The sequence below is a fragment of the Mobula hypostoma genome, chromosome 4, assembly GCF_963921235.1.
Source record: "Mobula hypostoma chromosome 4, sMobHyp1.1, whole genome shotgun sequence".
Lineage (NCBI taxonomy): Eukaryota > Metazoa > Chordata > Chondrichthyes > Myliobatiformes > Myliobatidae > Mobula > Mobula hypostoma.
The window spans coordinates 7,602,413-7,621,980 of NC_086100.1; the positions used below are offsets into that span (position 1 = coordinate 7,602,413).

General features: G+C 44.7%; 1 protein-coding gene across 1 annotated transcript in view; it reads left to right on the top strand.

Annotated features, from left to right (window-relative positions):
- The window catches only part of fndc3ba (fibronectin type III domain containing 3Ba), a 386,847-nt gene extending 373,136 nt beyond the window's left edge, over window positions 1-13,711 (top strand). The window contains exons 25-26 of the mRNA XM_063045278.1: window positions 242-369; window positions 8,971-13,711. Coding sequence (XP_062901348.1) covers window positions 242-369; window positions 8,971-9,282 — 440 coding nt within the window. The 3' untranslated portion in view covers window positions 9,283-13,711. The remainder of the gene's footprint in view (window positions 1-241; window positions 370-8,970) is intronic.
- Window positions 13,712-19,568: the final 5,857 nt, after the last annotated feature.

Sequence of the window (19,568 nt, forward strand, 5' to 3'; positions counted from 1 at the left end):
TAGTCTTTTTCCCCAGGGTAGGGGGGCACAGATTCAAGCTGAGAGGGAAAAGACACAACATTTTCACATGGAGTATGGTGTGTACGCAATAAGCTGCCTGAGGATGTGTTGCCCTTTACTGGTGGGCATCCCTCAGCTGGCTCACCGCTGCCGTCTGTCCCTCCAACTGCGCAGTGCGAAGCCGTAGCAGAAGGGTCTGAGCAGAGGTACTGACTGGGTGCTGCGCACTGTCGATTTGCAGCTCCGCGTGTCACTCAGCTGGAAGGAAGCACGTGTGAGGTCTCGTGGGAAGGAGTCCAGCCGATGAGAGGCGACCCCATTGGTTACATCCTCCAGGTCACGGTCGGAAGGGAGCTGGACTACAAGCAGGTCTGTGATGGGGGAATGAGCGTATGCATGGGTGGGGTAGCGGGAACGTGGCAGAGTGGATTCAGTCAGTCCCGATGTGGGGTCTGCAGATATTCTCTATGCTGCTGAATTCCTCCAGCTTTTTTAGTTAATTTGGCCCCTTCCGGCCCAATGAGCCCGTGACCGCCAATTTCAGTCATACCACCAATTTAGGTACTAACCCATACACCTTTGGACTGTGGAAGGAAACTGGAGCACCCGGAGGAAACCCACGTGGTCACAGGGAGAAAGTACAAACTCCTTACAGACAATGGTGAGAATCGAACCATGATCTTACAGCCAGCACAGTAAAACGTCATGCTAAAATCTACACACCATGTACCCGTACCAGGCCGTGCTGCATCCAGATAGGGTTCTTTCTAGTCCCAGCAACCCAGGTTCAATTCCTGCTACTGACTGTAAGGAGTTTGTACGTTCTCCCCGTGGCCACATGGATTTCCTCCGACAGTCCGAAGACATACTGGTTGCTAGGTTAGTTGGTCCCATGATTCGGCAAGGTTTAAATCCAGGGTTGCTGGGCCGCACTGCACAAAGCGGCGGGAAGGAGCTATTCTGCACTCTCTCAATAAACAAGTAATTAATAAGTAAAATTTGTAATAAATGTAATCCCTCAGGAAGGTGAATCCATCTTCACCCCAGATCGACATCAAAACCTCGAAACACACAGTGAAATGTATCGTATCCATCGACAACCGTCAACAGGTTGTGCTGGGGAGGGGACAGGGCAGCCTGCAAGTCTTGCCACTTTTCTGGTGCCAACACAGGATGCCCACAACTTACTAACCCCAACCCATATGCCTTTGGACTGTGGGAGGAAACCAGAGCACCTGGAGGAAATCCACACGGTCACGGGGAGAACGTACAAACTCCTCACAGGCTGCATTGACTGCTACACCTCTGTGTCACCCTGTTTGTGCGTGAGGCTGTGGATTTTTCAGAATGTGCAGAATCTCTCGTATTCAGTCGGAGAGAAGTTTATAGGGACTGACTATGGTCTCGGTACGGTGATGCGTCAACATTATAGGTGTGACACTCCGGGCCTAAACTAGAGACGGGTACAAGATTGCACGGACTCACGGACACCACCTGTTCTGCTGTTTTCAGACACTTCAAGGTTCAAAGTAAATTGATTATCCAAGAGTATACTGTGGATAGTTTCGACAGACAGTATCTTTTCTCAGGGTTGAAATGTCTCACACCAAAGAGTGCACATTTAAGGTGAGGGGGTAGTTTCAAAGGGGATGTGAGGGGGAAGTTTTTTACACAGGGAGTGGTGGGTGTCTGGAGTGGTGGTAGAGGCAGATTTATTGGGACTTTTAAGAGACTTTAGATAGGTGCATGGATGTGAAGGAACATGGACGTTGTGTAGGCAGAAGAGATCAGTTTAGTTAGCCATTTGATTACTAACTTAATTGATTCAGCACAACTTATGGGCTGTGCTCTGGACTGTGTTCATCCCAAATTTCCTGTCGTGTGTCGCTGGTGGCTGGAGGGTTGGGGATGCGAGACTGCAGCCGCGGTGAAGAAGAGGGGAGGAAGTCCACTTGGCGTGCTTCATCCGTCACTATGACGACGGCACCCTTTGCCAGCATTAATTCCTCACACATGGTAAACAATAGTTAGGAAGCTGCAGACGTGATCAGAGCTGTAAACAAGTGTTCTCTGAGCTCCAGAGGGGTAGGACAGAGCTACCTGTTTACACATTCCCAGGGATTGATCGTAACCAGACAGGAAGTGGAGCCAATACAAGCCCAGCAGCTTCATGTTCATTCTTGCTGATGGAATTGGCATTGATTTATTATTGTCACATGTACCGTGGTGCAGTGAAAAGCTCGTCCTGCATACTGTTAAGACCAAAGGACCATCAGACATGGGAGCAGAATTAGGCCGATTGGCCGATTGTGTCTGCTCTGCCATTCCATCATGGCTGATTTATTATCCCACTCAACCTCATTCTCCTGCCTTCTCCCCATAATCTTTGACACTCTGACTAATCAAGAACCTATTAACCTCCTCTTTAAATATACTCAATGACTTGGCCTCCCCGGCCGTCTGTGGCAATGAATTCCACAGATTCATCACCCTCTGGCTGAAGGAAATCTTCCTCATCTCTGTTCGAAAGGGTCGTCCCTCTATTCTGAGTCTGTGCCCCTTGGTTCTGAACTCCCCCACAATAGGAAACAATGTCTCCACGTCAGCTCTGTTCAGGCTTTTCAATATTTGATAGCCTTCAATGAGAACCCCCTTCCACCCTTCTAAACTCCAGTGAGTGCAGGCCCAGAGCCATCAAACGTTCCTCATATGTTAACCCTTTCATTCCTGGGCTCATTCTCATGAACCTCCTCCTCTGGACCCTCCCCAAAGTCAGTACATCTTCTCTTTGATAAGGGGCCCGAAACTGTTGACAATACTCCTGCTGTGATCTGACGAATGCCTTACAAAGTCTCAGCATTACGTGGTGCATTGAGGTAGAATAAGGTAAAACGGTAACAGAATGCGGAATAAAGTGATTAAAGGCAAGAATCAAGAGTAGCTACAGAGAACAGTAAGATCATTTTTTTAAATGTTAGCTTTATTGGGCAGGTGTATCTCAAAACGCGCAGTGAAATGCATTGCTTGTGTCGACGACCAACGCAGTCTGAGGAGGTGCTGAGGGCAGCCCGCAAGGATCACCACAAGTGGGAGGAAACCAGAGCACCTGGAGGAAGCCTACACGGTCACACGGAGGACATAAAAACTCCTTACAGACAGTGGCGGGAATTGAACTGGAACTGGTAACCGCTGGAGCTGAAAAACATTGTGCTAACATGGTGCAGTGCAGTTAAACAATAAGGTACAAGGTACAGCACTGTGTAAAAGTCTTCGGCACTGTATATATCTTGGGTGCCTAAGAGTTTTGTACAGTACTGTATTTGTCAACGTGGCGTGGAGAGCGAGAATGTAAATTTGGCAGGAGCAAAGGTAGAGTGCTGCTGGATGGGTGTGGGACAGAGGAGTCCGGGGCGGGACGTGGCAAGAGTGCAGACTCTCCCAGCCCTGAAATACCAGGCAAGGTCACTTGATTCCAATCAATTGGTTTATTGATCATTGCAGAATGTCTCTCTGGTGCTTCCTGCTCCCTCCCCTTTTCCCAACAATGATTCCCCTCTCCCTATCCCCTTCCCACTCTCAGTCCCCAATAGAGACCCGTATCAGAATCAGGTTTATCATCACTCACGTGTCATAAAATGTGTTACTTTTTTGCGGCAGCAGTACAGTGCAATACATAAGACCTGGCTGGTGCGTAGTGGCATCAGCGCCAGACTTCGGGACGAAAGGTCCCGAATCCAGCTCCAGCCGGCTCCCCTGCACGCTTTCCATCCGTGCTGGGTTACAAGCTGGTGATCTCTTTGGAAACTCACCTGGCAGACTGGCCTCGTACACGGTTCCCCACTACGTCAGAGAGGCGTGGAGGGAAATCGTCCGCCAACTGGACAAACTCCGGATGTGACGTACTTTTCCATTTCCTGCTGTGCAAAAGTCTTTGGCTCTCTATATAAGTGCCTAGGACTTCTGCACCATACTGTATATTACAAGGTATCCTGGGGACAATGACTGGGGCCCTACCTCCTCTGCCCGTTATCTGGCAGTTTGTACAAATACTCCAAGAATCCAAAACCCGAAGGTCAATGGGTAGACTGCGAGTTGAGGCCTGATGGCCAGAGCTCTAAGTCCACAGGGGAAGGTGAAGCCCATTGTCCGCAATTCCAGCAACTCCACTCATCCTTGGAGGCTGGAGAGGGCCTGTCGTGGACTCGTGTGAGGTGGTGGGTGGCAGGGAGGGATCTGGGATTTTTTTGCAGCTGTAGTTTTGTCATCTGCTCTGTTTTTTGTTGTTCTGCTGAGTTTTGTGTGGATGCTATGGTGGAACTGGGGGGCTTTATGGGGTGTCCAGGGAGGGGTAGCACCTCTGGTGAAGGGGCTTATCATATCCGCTCTGGGGCAGCTCACTCACCTTTGGTCCCCACCGGACACTCAGCTCTCACCTGTGGCTCCAAGTAGCCGTTTGCATGCGACAGCGGCCACACCCCCAGTACACGGTTTCGACAGGCAGGCTTAACCCGGTGAGGGCAGCTGGCGGGCCTCATACCCCGGTGAGATAGGGACATGCCTGTCCTAGCATGTGAAGTCAGCACGGGCAGGCTGGGGGGATGAGATCCAACGGCCAGGAAGGTGGTTCTGTAACACTCCGTGGGGAGCAAAGGGTCAGAAGACATCATGGTCATCCACTGCAGTCGAGGAAGATCCCAGTTGTGACAACTACTCATACCACTAGACCTGGGCATCTGAGGTCGAGAGAGTGGAACTGCCCCAGCACAACAGCATTTCCCCTGTAAAAACTCTCCTGCACAGGTGTCCTGTCATCGTCAGGTACGACGGACAACGAACAATGTTGCTGCTGGAACCTGTGCAAAGCAATTTGCTGAGTATATTCAAGGTGGAGGTTGATGATTAATCAGAGTATCAAGGGGAATGGGGTTGAGGGGATAGTAAATCAGCCATGATGAAATGCTGGAGCAGACTCGATGGGCTGAATGGCCTCGTTCTGCTCTGCTGTCTTATGGACACCTGTGGGCCACCCAGCACGCCCTCAGGTTGGATTTGTTAACACAAACGGCACATTTCACTGACAAATAAACCTGAATCGGATGCACCTGATACAAATGCAAAATACTAATTCTCATATCCCGTGCCTCGGCCTACTAAGGCGAATATACCAGGAGCTTTCCTCACGACCCTACCCACCTGTGTCACCCCCTTTCATGGGGCTTCGGGCTTTCGCACCAGGATCTTTGGAGTGACACGGTAGTGCAGCGGTTAGTGTAACACACTACTATCGCTCCGCCAATCCGGGACCAGTTCCCACCGGTGTCTCGAAGGAGCTTTGTACTGTACATTCTCCCTGTGACCATATCGTTTCCTCTGGGTGCCCCGCTTGCCTCCCACATACCTACAGGTGAGTAGCTTAATTGGTCACAGGGGTGAAACTGGGCTCGAAGGACCTGTTACCGTGCTGTGGCTCTGAATAAATTAATTTATTTCTCTGTACACCAGCTTTCTATAGTCCATGCCACTTACTCTGTACATTCTTCACTAAATCTGTTACCTCACACTTGTCTTCAGTAAATTGCATCTGCTACCACATCTCCCTCCACCCACCCTGTCAGCCACCTATTCACCAAACTTCCCATCAGGGAGGCACTACAGGTCCATCCCCACCAGGCCTAGACGTCATTTCTAAAGCTTCTTTGCTGTAGCTACCCAGCTTCTCAACAAAACTCACTCAGGTGTGATACCCTGACTGTCCCTGTACAACATCCATTCAATGGCCTTTCCTGCTCTCCTTGTTCTGTTGATAATTATTGAGTCTGTTCACATGTTCATATTTATTTCAGTTTGAGTATTGACTTATGCTCATGTGTCTGTTCTGATTGCTCATGGCTGTCTGTTTCCACTGTTGTAAAATGTTGGTTGCTGGTGTGTTGTCTGTTATGGTATCGTCCTGTGTTACATGTTTGGTACTGATCAGTTCTGGTGTGTTTCACATAGTGGCAATAAACTGATTCTCACTCTCACTCTCAACGTTCCTGCTGCATCTGTAGACAACCTGCTTTGCGGTCTATCACTCCACCAATTATCTGAAAATTTGTCAGCATTGTCAGAAAACTTCTTAATCACACCACCTACATTCTTATCCAAGTCATTGAATGGCCACGGAGTGTATCTTTGTGGTCTTCTGATGTTGTATCCCATCCACTTCAAAGATCGACGTGATGTGCATTCAGAGACGCTCTTCTGCACATCACTGTTGTAAAGTGTGGTTATTTGAGTAACTGTCAGCTTCCCATGAGCTTGAACCAGTCTGGCCATTCTCCTCTGACCTCTTTCATTAACAGAGTAGTTTCACCCACAGAACTGCCACTCACCGGATGTTTTTTGTTCTTCACACCATTCTCTATAAAGTCTAGAGACTGTTGTGTGTGAAAATCCCAGGAGATCAGCAGTTTCTGAGATACTCAAACCACCCCATCTGGCACCAACAATCATTTCATGGACTTATACACTTAGAACATATTTCAACCCCATTCTGATGTTTGGTCTGAACAACAACTGAACCTCTTGACCATGCCTGCATGCTTTTATGCATTGAGTTGTTCCCACATGATTGGCTGATTAGATATCTGCATTAACGAGCAGGTGTATCTGATAAAGTGGCCACTGACAAAAAGCAGAGGACTCAACACAGTAATGTAGAGGTTAGTGCAATTGTTTTTCAGCATCGGTAATCACTGAGCAGGGTTCAGTTCCCACCTCTGTCTGTAAAACATTCTCCCCCTTGACCGCCTGTCTCCTCCGGGTGCCCCAGTTTCCTTACACTGTCCACAGATATACAGTTAGGGTTAGTGAGTTTTGGGAATGCTATGTTAGCCCCCGAAGTATGGCAACACCTGTGGGATGCCCCAGAACAATTCTCACTTATTTGTTTGGCATTTATGATGTATTTCACTATACTGTATGTTCCAGCACCAACACAGCATTCCCACAATGCTTTGTAGAACAACATGGAAGACAGCAAGCAACAAAGCAAGCCCCATTCCTCCCTCCCACCCACCAAACCCCCACTCACAAACACAGACAATCCTCCAACCCCAGGGCAGGCCTTTGGGCGTCCAGCCTCCAGTGGACTCCGGCGTGCATCTTAAAGAATATTCCTGCCTGTTTTATTTACAAAGTGTCTATTGCCATACTCGAGATTTTGGGCCGAGGCTCTTCATCCCAGCAAGGGGTCTTGATCCCAAAAGCCGATTGTCCATTTACTGCTCAACCCACTGATTTCATCTCGCAGTTTGTTCATTGTTCCAGATTCCAGCACCTTCCATCTCCTGTGTCTCCGGCTGGTTGGTACAGAGTCAATTGTTGATCTTAGCCTGAGAACTCATGAAAACCAAGAAAGAGGTTCAAAGCTGATTGGAATCACTTTGTTCTCATTTTCACAATTTCCGTCAGTGATTCAACAGAAGCATTTACAAAGGGCCTTCAGGCTTTTGTGTAGGGCCTTCAGACTTTTGTGTAGGACCTTGAGGCCTTTGTGTAAGACATTCAATTCTTTCTGTAGGACCTTCAGGCTTTTGTATAGGACATTCAATTCTTTCTGTAGGCCCTTCAGGCTTTTGTATAGGACATTCAATTCTTTCTGTAGGCCCTTCAGGCCTTTGTGCTGACATGTACATCAGTCTTTATGCCTTCTCTTCACAACCTCATTTTCTTGCTGTGAGTGAGAGCATTGATGGTGTAAACAATTATACAGAATATTGAACACAGAACAGTACAGAGGATTACAGGCCCTCCGGCACACGATATTGTGCCAACCATTTCCAAGATCAATCTAACCCTTTCCCCCCGCTTAGCTCTCCATTTTTCTTCCATCCATGTTCCTGCCTAAGTACCCATTAAATGTCCTTCGTATATCTGCATCTACCGCCACCAGCGCCAGTTTGTTCTGCACCCCTACCACTCTGGGCAAAAGAAACCAATCACCTTAAAAACATGTGCTCTTGTATTAGCCATGAGACAACTAAAAAAAAAATGAGAGAAAAAATGAAATATGAAGGTAAGCAAGCCAATAATATAAGAAAGTATACCAAATATTTTTTCCAGAAACGTAAAGAGTAAAAGAGAGGCAAGAGTGGATATTGGACTGCTGGAAAATAACGCTGGCGGGGGGCGGGGGGGGTGTCAAAGAAATGGGAATGAGTTGAATAAGTATTTTGTGTCTCTCTTCACTGTGGAAGTCACTAGCAGTATGCTGGAAATTCAAGAGCATGAGTGTAGTTGCTATTACAAGGAGCAGGTGCTTGGGAAGTTGAATTCTCCTTTCATAATTCTTTGATGTTTGCTTACCCCCTGACTAACAGTAAGTTACAAAACAACACCTGCAAACAACAAAAAATAAATATTGGTTTAATTCATATTCATCGCTATCAGATCAAACTAATTTGGGATTGATACAAGACTTTTGGGTAAGAAAGTGGAGCAGTGGGATTAATGCGGGGATTGACACAGAGCTGTGCGGAGAGAACGGGGCAAAGGATTAGTTTGGAGACAGACCCAGGACTGTGGGTAGAGCAGGGCAGTGTGATTAGTTTGGAGAGTGACTATTTTGGGGACTGATACAGGACTGTGGGGAGAGAATGGGTCAGTGGGATTATTTTGGGGATTGATACAGGACTGTGGGGAGAGAGCGGGACAGTGGGATTAGTTTGGGGACTGATACAGGACTGTGGGGAGAGAGTGGGACAGTGGGATTAGTTTGGGGACTGATACAGGACTGTGGGGAGAGAGTGGGACTGGGATTAGTTTGGGGACTGATACAGGACTGTGGGGAGAGAGTTAGTCAGTGGGATTTGTTTGGGAAGGAATTGGAGCAGTGGAATGAGTATCCTGAAGCCTCGATACTGAATGATAGGCTGCTGGTTTGCCCTCTCCCCTACTGATCGACGTCTTTCCCTGCTGACCCCACAGGTGTACAAGGGTGAGGACACGACCTTCCAGATCTCAGGCCTCCAGACGAACACAGACTATCGGTTCCGCGTCTGCTGCTGCCGCCAGTGCCGAGACCTGTCGCAGGAGCTGACCGGACCCTTCAGCCCTTCGGCCATCTTCACCCTACGGCGCAAGGAGCCCTCCCTGGCCGGCGAGCTGCGAACTGTCGACGCCACCCAGGCCCGCGGTATGATGGCCAGCGACGAGCAGTTTGCTGCCCTTATCCTTGCTGGGTTTGCTAGCCTCTCCATTTTCATCGCCTTTATCCTACAGTACTTCATTGTGAAGTGAGGAAGCAGGAAGCAAAAGGAAAGGTCACACTCATAATTGTTGAGGCATAAATTTAGCTGCATACTAGTGCCAGAAAAACACATCGAATTATTCCGTTGTTGACCTGCTATTAATCATTCTTTTATTTTTTAATTTTGATATTGATTTTCCTTTTTTTCTGAAAAACTCCCTCTGTCAGTCACGCCCAGTCAAGTCACCAAAGCTCCTCTCTCGACAGTTCTCCGGGTTGGGGTGAGGAAAAGGCAAACCTCACGGGATCCTCGAGGCACCTCCTCTGGCATAGACGCGGTGGTTGTGCCCTCTGTTATCGTCAGCCAGTTGCCTTCCTCTGAAGTGAGGGGTGTTGGTTCCGGTGGTTCTGAGCAGCATGGGACCAGCCAACTTTCCGGCCTCTACTCCCGTGTGCTGTTTGGGAATTTTATATACATATACATATATATATATATATATAAATATATATTTTTAACTAAGATTTTCACACTGGGAGGAGGTCTGGTCAGGAGAGGGCAGGCCTTAAATGGGCGCCACACTAGCAGAGTGGTTAGCGTGATGCTATTACAGTCGGGGCATCGAAGTTCAGAGTTCAATCCCAGCGTCCTCTTGTAAGGAGCTGGTACACAGACCCTGTGGAATGTGGGGATTTTCTCCGGGTGCTCCAGCTTCCTCCCACAGTCCAGAGATGTAGGCGAATTGGTCACTTGTAAATTGTTCTGTGATTAGGCTAGGGTTAAATCAATGGGTTGCTATGGCGATGCAGCTCAAAGGCCAGAAAGGCCTGTTCCATGCTGTATCTCTAAATGAATCCTTCCACACTAGATGGAAGGTGTGGAAGGGGCTGGGGGAGCCCTTGGAGAGTGAGGGGGGGTGCAGTGGTCAGTGGTCAGAAGGAGGGGTTATGCCCACCTTCTCTCCCCTGGGTTCTGCTCAGCACGGTGGCTGGGATGAGGGGGGAGTCTTTTTACTTTAATCACACCAGGCCAGACTTCCCATCCGCCGTGGGAAGTGACAAGCGAGATGGTGTTGGGGGAGAGGAGCTGGCAGAGTTGTTGAGTGTGCCCTCCCTGCCAGCTAATCCTCTTCCCCAACTAACCTGGTGTCCCCAAGGCCAACAGGCTTCTCGATCCTCTCAGGGGCGGGAGGGGTGTGGGACAGTTCAGCCATTAAGGATGAGGATGTCCTGGGGTGCCGCAGTCGCAGTGTGCCTTTTGTGAGGTGGTCCTGCCCCACGCTGGTTCCTTCTCCTCCTCTTCCTCTGCTCTCAGCGATCACCACCCCCACCCCGACCCTGCTGCCTTGGAAATCCAGCCACCCACTGCCATTAAACGGGGAGGGGGAGTGATCACGCCCCTCCTACTGCCAATCAGATAAGCTCCCCTTATCCCCCACCCTAGACTCTTGGATTGCCTCGTCATCTCAGCCCTCACCCTGCATATTATCCCCGTGTCGTGGTCATCGGGGACCCCTGACCTTGTCCTGGACGGCACTGGGCTGGCTAGAAGAGGTACGAGGTACCCCGGTTAACCTCAGGCAGGGGTAAAGTGAGGCAGTGGTGTGCAGGGTTACAGTGAAAAGGGTCTGTGCTTGGTGTACATCACTGGATCCCGTTACCCAGGCCCACCACCACCACCTGATGGGGCAAATCGTATCTCCCTGGGTTACACCCTCACAGTTACCCATCACCTCCCCGAGATAGACCCTCACAGTTGCTGCCCAGTCAACAGCAACTGAGTCGGGATGTGATGGATGGAAAGGGAAAAGGTTGTGCATTGGGGGCTTTGCAGCAGAAACGTCAGCCCGGGCGAACGCTGAGAGAAGACCTTCCATTATGGGCGATTTTTATATTGCTTCAGGGGTGAAAACAAAAATAATCAGAGGAGAGAGCTGCAAATTTCTACTCCACACCCTGTCATCTCCTCTCCCCCCTGGCCAAACTCGAGACTGGGGAAAGGATTCCAGCATTTAGTACATTTCTTATTTATACTTTTACTTGCATTCAGTACTTTAAATGAAAAAGCCAATTACAGTGCAATCCTTTTATTTATTGTTAAGTATGCTTATTATGTTTCCTCTGGGTCACTCTGCTGTTTATTTTATTGTGTGTCTGTCCGGGAATTGTTCCTATTTTAGAAGCTCCTCGCGAAGGTGTCTAGGTTTTAGTTACGTTACGCTTCGTTACGTTATATCTCAGATGCAGAGAGATTTTATTTTCTGTCTCATGTCAGTGCACACATGCGTACTGTTGGATTCTGGTGTTTAAATCCAAGGTTCTTTTAGAAGTCGGGAACTGAGGCACAAAACTTGTTGCTTCACGATCGTTTTATTAAGACTTGGTAGAACAGTCAGAAGTTGAAACAAACGGGGACAGGGCTACCTACTAACTGAAGGAGGGAGACACTAAAGATGGTGCCTAGCAGAGATTATACCCAAAGGTAAGAAAAATTCTAATCAAATCAGTAGATAAGAGACAACTAACTAGAAAATACTTTTTTCACAGTAAAAAATAACCATTCGCTTAATGAAGTACAGAGAAACTTTCAGAATTACACTTTGTATAGCCGCTGGGCAGAGGTTCCCAACCTTTTTTATGCTATGGAGTCTATGGACCCAAGGGTCTGTGGACCCCAGCTTGGGAACCTCTGCATGAGAGGCATGCCATCTTATTGTGCTTATAAAGCTACTTGAAATACAAGCAGGTAATTAATTGTTAAACTAGAAAGAAAATGATGATTAAAATTAGCAGTCAGATCCAACAGTACACACGTGTATGTTTTTGTGTGTGTATGTGTCTGTGTGTGTGTGTATCATGTGTGTGCAAAGATTACCAAAAGCATTACTCATGAATGAAATGTTTACACATAGCCAGGCTAGTATCCATGCTTTTATTTTTAGCATGTGTGTTTGGGGGAATTGGGGGATGTCGTGCTGCGAAGAACATCGATGTGACGCGTCCGGAAGGCACCACCATGGTGACACAAACCCTGGATTTCACAGCTGACCCTGTGCCTCTCATCCTATTGAGATTTCCCTCCCATTCCCCATTCCGCCAAATAGTCATAGGTGGTTCTGTCTTTATCAGTTGATGTAGCACAATATTAGACGTGATTTATAGTTAATTTCTTGCTGTTTATTTACAGATTCTGAGCTTGGTAAAAACAGTCAGAACAGATAGTTACATTTCAGCATTTTTTTTTGATAATCCTCTATTACCAAAGCATTGGGCCGGTCTACTTTAACCTCTTTTTTTAATTTAAATTGTTATTTGTGTTTTGTGAAACTTGCTTTTAATAGTGTTCGATGTCTCTCATATACACAGCATCCGTAGTCTTCAAAGGAACATAACGTGTTGCTTCCATAGAGAAAGAAATGGACTCTTTTAGAAATTAGTTCATTCTACGTTCCATTCAAGCTTGCTTCCTCCCAATGCCACAAGCGCTCAACACTACAATTCCACCTCTTTTTCCATTCCTTTTCAATCTGAAATGATTTGATTCTTGAGATTATGCTGTGGGATTCTGGTACGCAAGGTGTTAACGCACATATCTGAAATTCCAGTCCTCTTCGCATCGATAAGCAATCTGATAAAGTGCCGAGTCGGGTGAATTTTTTTTTGTTATTTTAATAATAAATTATTCTCGGGGTGGGTGCTGTGACTCTCACTTGTTCACTGCCTAGCATTAAATCCTTCACTCCTGGCATCACACATTTTTTATTCAGACGTACACTCCACTCACTTCACTCACCGCACCCCCACCCCGTCTCTTCAATCTCTCTCCCCTCTTCCTTTTCTCTCTCCCACTCTCCCTCTCTCCCTCTCCCTTCCCTAGCCCCTCTCCTCTCTTTCCCCCCACCCTCCTCTCTCCACCTCTCCCTCCTCTCTCCCTCTCCTTTCTGTTCTCTCTCCCCCTTCTTCCCCCTCTCTGCCTTCTCTCTCCTGCTCCCCTGTTTATCTACACCACTCTCTTCTCCCTTCCCTCCCCCTCTATTCTCTCCTCCTCCTCCCCTTCTCCCTCTCTCCATCTCCCTTCTCTCTCTCCATCTCCCTTCTCTCTCTCCCCTCTCCATTTCTCTCTCCTCCCCTCCCAATTTGCTTCACTGAGTAGTGCTTTGACTTTGAGATTTCATCTCCTCCTCCTGCAGCGATACAACTTCTCAAAGAATAATCTGAATTGTGACAATTTACGCGCCTCTCTTTTACCTCAAGTGTTGAATATACATTCCAAGCTTTTCATTAAAATGGTAAATAGAAATAAATTCATAAGCATGTGTATTGTAAATTTTAGATTATTTCATAAACATTATATAAAACTGTCCTATCAATTTTAATGTATAGATTTTGCAAATACTACCCTATGTATGTAAGACTAAACCTTATCTGTAGCGTATATATGTAATATATTTATGCCCAAATAAATGTTTTAATTCTTTCTGGTATGACGATTGTATTCCCCTTATTACTGTCAGCCCTCAGCCAAAGTTTGTCTTTGAGGACCAATCAGTATCTTATCTATCAGAGTGCTTTCTCAAATTCAAAAATAGATTTTATGGTTCCGGTGATGTCATCGTCCAGAATGGCAGCTTAAATCAACAGCTCCTCTGGAAAAATGCATATTCTGCCCCATTAATCCAAAATTATAAGATCTTTCGAAAATATCTGAATTGATAAGGAGGTCAAGAATGGAGGTAAAAAAAGTGTCACTGCGGAGCCTATGGAAGAGAGGTACAGCGCGCGGCTCTCCTAAACGTGCGCGTGGCCGCGAACCTGACGCTGGGCCTCGTTCAGGCGAAGCGGCAAATATGATAAAGATTTTGGAAGAGATAAGGGAAGTCCAAAAAGATATAAAGCAGCAACTAAATGATACAAAGTCCAAGCTCGCCAACGTCAATCAGAAAATAGCGGTGGCAGAGACTCGCATTGAGAAGGTGGAAGATTGCGAGCAAAACATGGAACAGATATTAAGTAAGGTGATAAAAATATTAAATCAACAGGAAAGTAAATTGCTTGACCAGGAGGGAAGATCATGATGGAAAAATATCAGGATTTATAATGTTCCCGAAGGAGCGGAGGGATTGTCGATGACGGAGTTTGTAGAAAAGCCACTGCGGGAGCGCTGGAGATTCCCCCGATTATGGAGATTGAAATTGAGAGGGCGCATCGTTCGTTCGTCCCGCGGCCTCCCGGAGACAGAGAAAGTAAGCCGCGCTCAATAGTACTGAGATTCCTTCGATTCAAGAGCAAGGTGGAGATTCTACGAAGGGCCTGGGGTAAGAAGAGGGTTTTTTGGAATGGGAAGTTAAGATACTTCGATCATGATTACCCCCCGGCGGTCCTACAAAAACGGAAGGAATATTCTGAAGCAAAATGAATATTAAAGCAAGAAAAGATTAATTTCCAAACCCTGTACCCTGCTAAGCTGAGGGTGTTTTACGAAGGAAGGATACAGTTATATCAGACGGTGGAGGAGGCGACTACAGACATGAACAACAGAGGACTGCCCGTTAGCGTGGTCAAACCAAGGGAAACTTTGGCTGAGCAGTTATCCCGATCTGCTTGGGAAATAGTAAGGGAACCGAGAAAGCAGGGGACGGGAGGAGGACGAGAGAAGGATATTAGGAAGAGACTGTCAGTTCTCCGAGGGCAGCCCTCACCTCCTCCAGAAGAACCATAAGGTTTGGCTAACTTTAAGAGTGCTGATAAACTACACAGAAGCAAAAATAGACGGTGATATACCTATCTCGAGAAATACGTATTATAATGTGGATTTTATATTACTCAATTTTTTCAAATTCATTCATTCACTCCTTTTTCCCCTCCTAAATGAGAATATATACATGGGAGAAATACACAGGGAAATCATTTCAGTGTAATGGACATAGATTTTTTTACTTTTATAGGTACTGCAGTGGGGGCCCTCAACCCACAGGTAGGAGGGGCTATCCCCCACGGCTAGACGTTTCTTCTAGCCCAACCCAGGGTCATCTAGAGACCCCAGCCTTGGAATCACACCTTCATTACCTTTTTTTTCATTATTCGCATTTCTTGGCTCTTATCTGTTCAGGGAGTAGATCGATTAAGTTATGTCCTGCAAATTTCAATGATATACTAACAGATAAATACACATGGCTAAGGACAAAGTAAAATTAATTTCTTTTAATGTCAGTGGGCTGTTGAATCCAGTCAAGCGCAGTAAAATTCTATCAAAAATGAAAAAAGAACAAGCCCATAGAAACTCACTTAAGTGATAACGAGCATGGAAAATTAAAGAGAATGGGCTTCACTAATTTGTTTTCCTCCTCATATAAATCAGGATATAGAAGAGGAGTTGCTATTCTCATCTCAGGCAGGCTAAATTTTGAAAAAGTATTCGAAATGGGAGATAAGGAGGGCAGATATATTCTAATAAGGGGGAATACAGATGGAAATCCAGTTACTTTATTGAATATATACGCACTCCCAGGAAGTGATATTAGTTTCTTCCAGAAAATTACTAATATTATGGTAACGGAAACAGAAGGTCTCTTGATATGTGGGGAGACTTAAATTTACAATTACAACCAAAGTTAGACTCTTCCAATAGAAAGACTTATGAAACAAAGTCATTATATAAGAAAGTTATCACTCTTTTTGAGGATGTTGGTCTAATTGATATATGGAGGGACATTTTCCCCGACAGAAGGGATTACACTCATTATTCTGCCTCCCCCCCCCCATTCCATATATACAAGAGTAGACTATTTCATAACATTTGGAAAAGATAGAGACAAAATAATCACCTGTGGAATTGGGACAATAGATGTAAGTGACCATGCACCTATATATTTGTCTGTTCCTTTTGACCTACAACCAAGGAATAGTATTTGGAAACTAAATTCAAGTTTACTCAATGATGCCTATTTTAAGGAACAAATTAAAAAAGAAATTGGTATTTACTTAGAATTTAATGATAATGGTGATGTTTCACCTCCCATTCTATGGGATACTCTGAAAGCTGTCTTAAGAGGGCAAAACACAAATTACGTTTGGCACAGGATACACTACAGGAAATTTTAAAAATTAGGAATGAAATTAATAGTTTGGCTACACAAGAAATTAGAAAAAAATTAATGTTTCTGAAACAGACACACTATGAAAGTGGATCTAAATAAAAATACTGGTGTGGAAACTGGAAAAAAAGATAGCAGAAAATACAATTCATGGAATAAGGGATCCAAGAACAAAAGTGATAAAAAAAAATAAGCTAAATGAAATTCAAGAAGCTTTTGAAATGTTTTACAAAACTCTATATTCCAAAGTTCCAGGGGGAAGCACAACCCAAATTGACACCTTCCTGAATTCTTTAGAGTTACCCACTTTAAGCAAAGAACAAAATAGAATGATGACTGCTGACATAACTGAAGCTGAACTAAAAACTGCAATTAGTAGGCTTAAATTAAGCAAGTCACCAGGATCAGATGGACATACGGCAGAGTGGTATAAAGAGTTTAGAAGTGAGTTAATTCCTGTTTTACTCCCCACACTGAACTGGACCCTAAAAAAGGCACAAATGCCCCCCAGCTGGAAGGAGGCGATAATCTCAGCTATACCGAAAGAAAACAAGGATAAAATGGAATGTGGATAATTTAGACCAATATCTGTTCTTAATGTGGATTATAGAATATTTACCTCCATCATGGCCAAACGATTAGAAGAGTTTCTACCCACACTGATACATAATGATCAGACAGGTTTTATACAACAACACCAAACACAAGACAATATACGAAGGACACTGCACATTATGGATCATATTTTAAAAAATGAAATTGAGGCAATAGTGATAAGCGTGGACGCTGAAAAGGCATTTGATTCGGTTAATTGGAATTTTCTTTACAGAGTTTTACATAGATTTGGTCTACATGACACAACTATTAAAATTATACAGGCACTATACGACAATCCTACTGCCAGGATTAAAATCAATGGATATTTATCTAATAGTTTTACCCTAGAAAGGGGCACGAGACAGGGTTGTGCATGGTCACCGCTACTCTTCACATTATATCTGGAACCATCAGCTCAATACATCAGACAAAATGAAGATATCGGGGGAATTACTATTAAAGGGACAGAGCATGAATTGGCCTGTTACGCGGATGACATTTTGATCTATCTAGGGCAACCAACATATTCTACCTAAATTGATGCAATCCTTTGAACAATATGGCCAATTATCAGGATACAAGATCAACATAGATAAAACCCGATTACTTTCATATAACTATAGCCCACCAAGAGAAATTGAAAGTAGATATCCTTGGGCATGGCAAACAGAGTCTGTCAACTATCTGGGCATCATTATGCCCAAATTTGGCATAATTATCAGAATGCAATTATCAGCCTATATATAAAAAAATTAAGGACAATATAACAAGATGGAACCTAATTCCTTTTCTTGGTCTCAGTTCAAGGACTGAATCTATTAAAATGAATATACTGCCCAGACTACTATATCTCTTTCAGACCCGACCAACAGAGATTAACCAAAATCAATTAAATGAATGGAACAAGATGCTATCAAGATATATATGGCAAGGTAAAAGGCCTAGGGTACATCTCAAAACTTTGCAATTAGCCAGGGAAAAGGGGGGATGGGGCCTACCTTCTCTTAGGGATTATTATTTTTCAGCACAGTTCAGAGCTGTGATATGCTGGTGCAACCCATCATATGACACTCAATGGAAAAACATTGAGGAGAGGATACTTTCCATCCCCATACAGGCAATTTTGGCTGATAACAACCTACAAAGTTACATAAATACTATTGATAACCTGCGGGTGAAATGGACTCTTAAAATATGGAAAACTATTATAAAAGAATATAAACTAGAGAGAGACATTGCAATTCTTAAATGGTGTGCATATGACTCAGATTTTGCGCCAAATAAACTGGATGCTAGATTTAAGGACTGGACAGCTAAAGGAATAACAGCTATTTGCAATATAATGAAAGAAGGAACACTGCTCAGTTTTGAAATGCTCAAATAGAAACACTTATTAGAAAAACAAGACTTTTACCAGTATTTACTGATGCGACAGTATGTTAATAGGATGGTTAAAAATGTAACCAAGGTAAGTACATGTCTGATAGAGCTATTTAGAAAAGCATTTAGTTCAGACAATGGTAGTAGAACAGTAAACACAAAATAATCTGCAGATGCTGGGGTCAAAGCAACACTCACAACACGCTGGAGGAACTCAGCAGGTCAGGCAGCATCCATGGAAACGATCAGTCAACGTTTCGGGCCAGAACCCTTCGTCAGGACTGAAGGGGGAAGGGGCAGAGGCCCTATCAAACAGTAGTAGGATCACTTCAAGCCTGTATACGGGTTTGTCAAATCTTAAAACACATTCAACTTCATACATTAAAACAAAATGGGAGAAGGAAGGAGGGATAATAATATCTGAGGAAGACTGGACAATGATATGGAGGTATCAATGGAAGTGTACCAGTTCACAGAAATGGAGGGAATTTGGGTGGAAAAACTTGATAAGATATTATATTACACCCTCTCAGAAATCCCATTATGATAGTAACCTCCCTGTTTACTGGAGAAATTGTGGAAATCAAAATGCAAACCATTGTCATATTTTCTGGGATTGCCCTGTTATCAAAGATGATTGGAGTGGGATACAAGACATCTTTAAATGTGAAATACCCTCAGAGAGTAAGACCATATATTTTGAGTATATACCTCAAGAATGGTTGAAAAGAGATAAATATTTAATGAATACACCGCTAGTGGCTGGTAAAAATACCCTTACCAGGAAATGGTTATCACAGGAGAGCCCAACTTTAAATGTATGGATGGAATTTACAAAATGAAGAAGATAACAGCATCTGTTAATCATAAGTTGGAACAATTTGATTCATACTGGGAAAAATGGTTTAACTACATAACACCTCATAGGCCTGATTTTATTCTCACAAGTCAATGAATATGTTGTTAAAAAGATCACTCCCTACTTTGTACATAGTTTTCTACTTTCGATTGTTCTTTCTTTCCTCTCCTTTCTATAAGTGTATACCTCAGATAAATATTATGTGGAGATTTGTGACAAATATGATTATATGATACGTATGTACAGTATCTGAAATACATCTTATGGAAATGTTTGATGATGAACTTCAATAAAACAAATTACAAAAAAATAGATTTTATTCACAATGGAAAAAAAGATACACAGGGAAAGAAACCACGTAAAAACCTCGTGGTTGTCACTCATGGGCCCCACCTCTAGGAAAGGATGT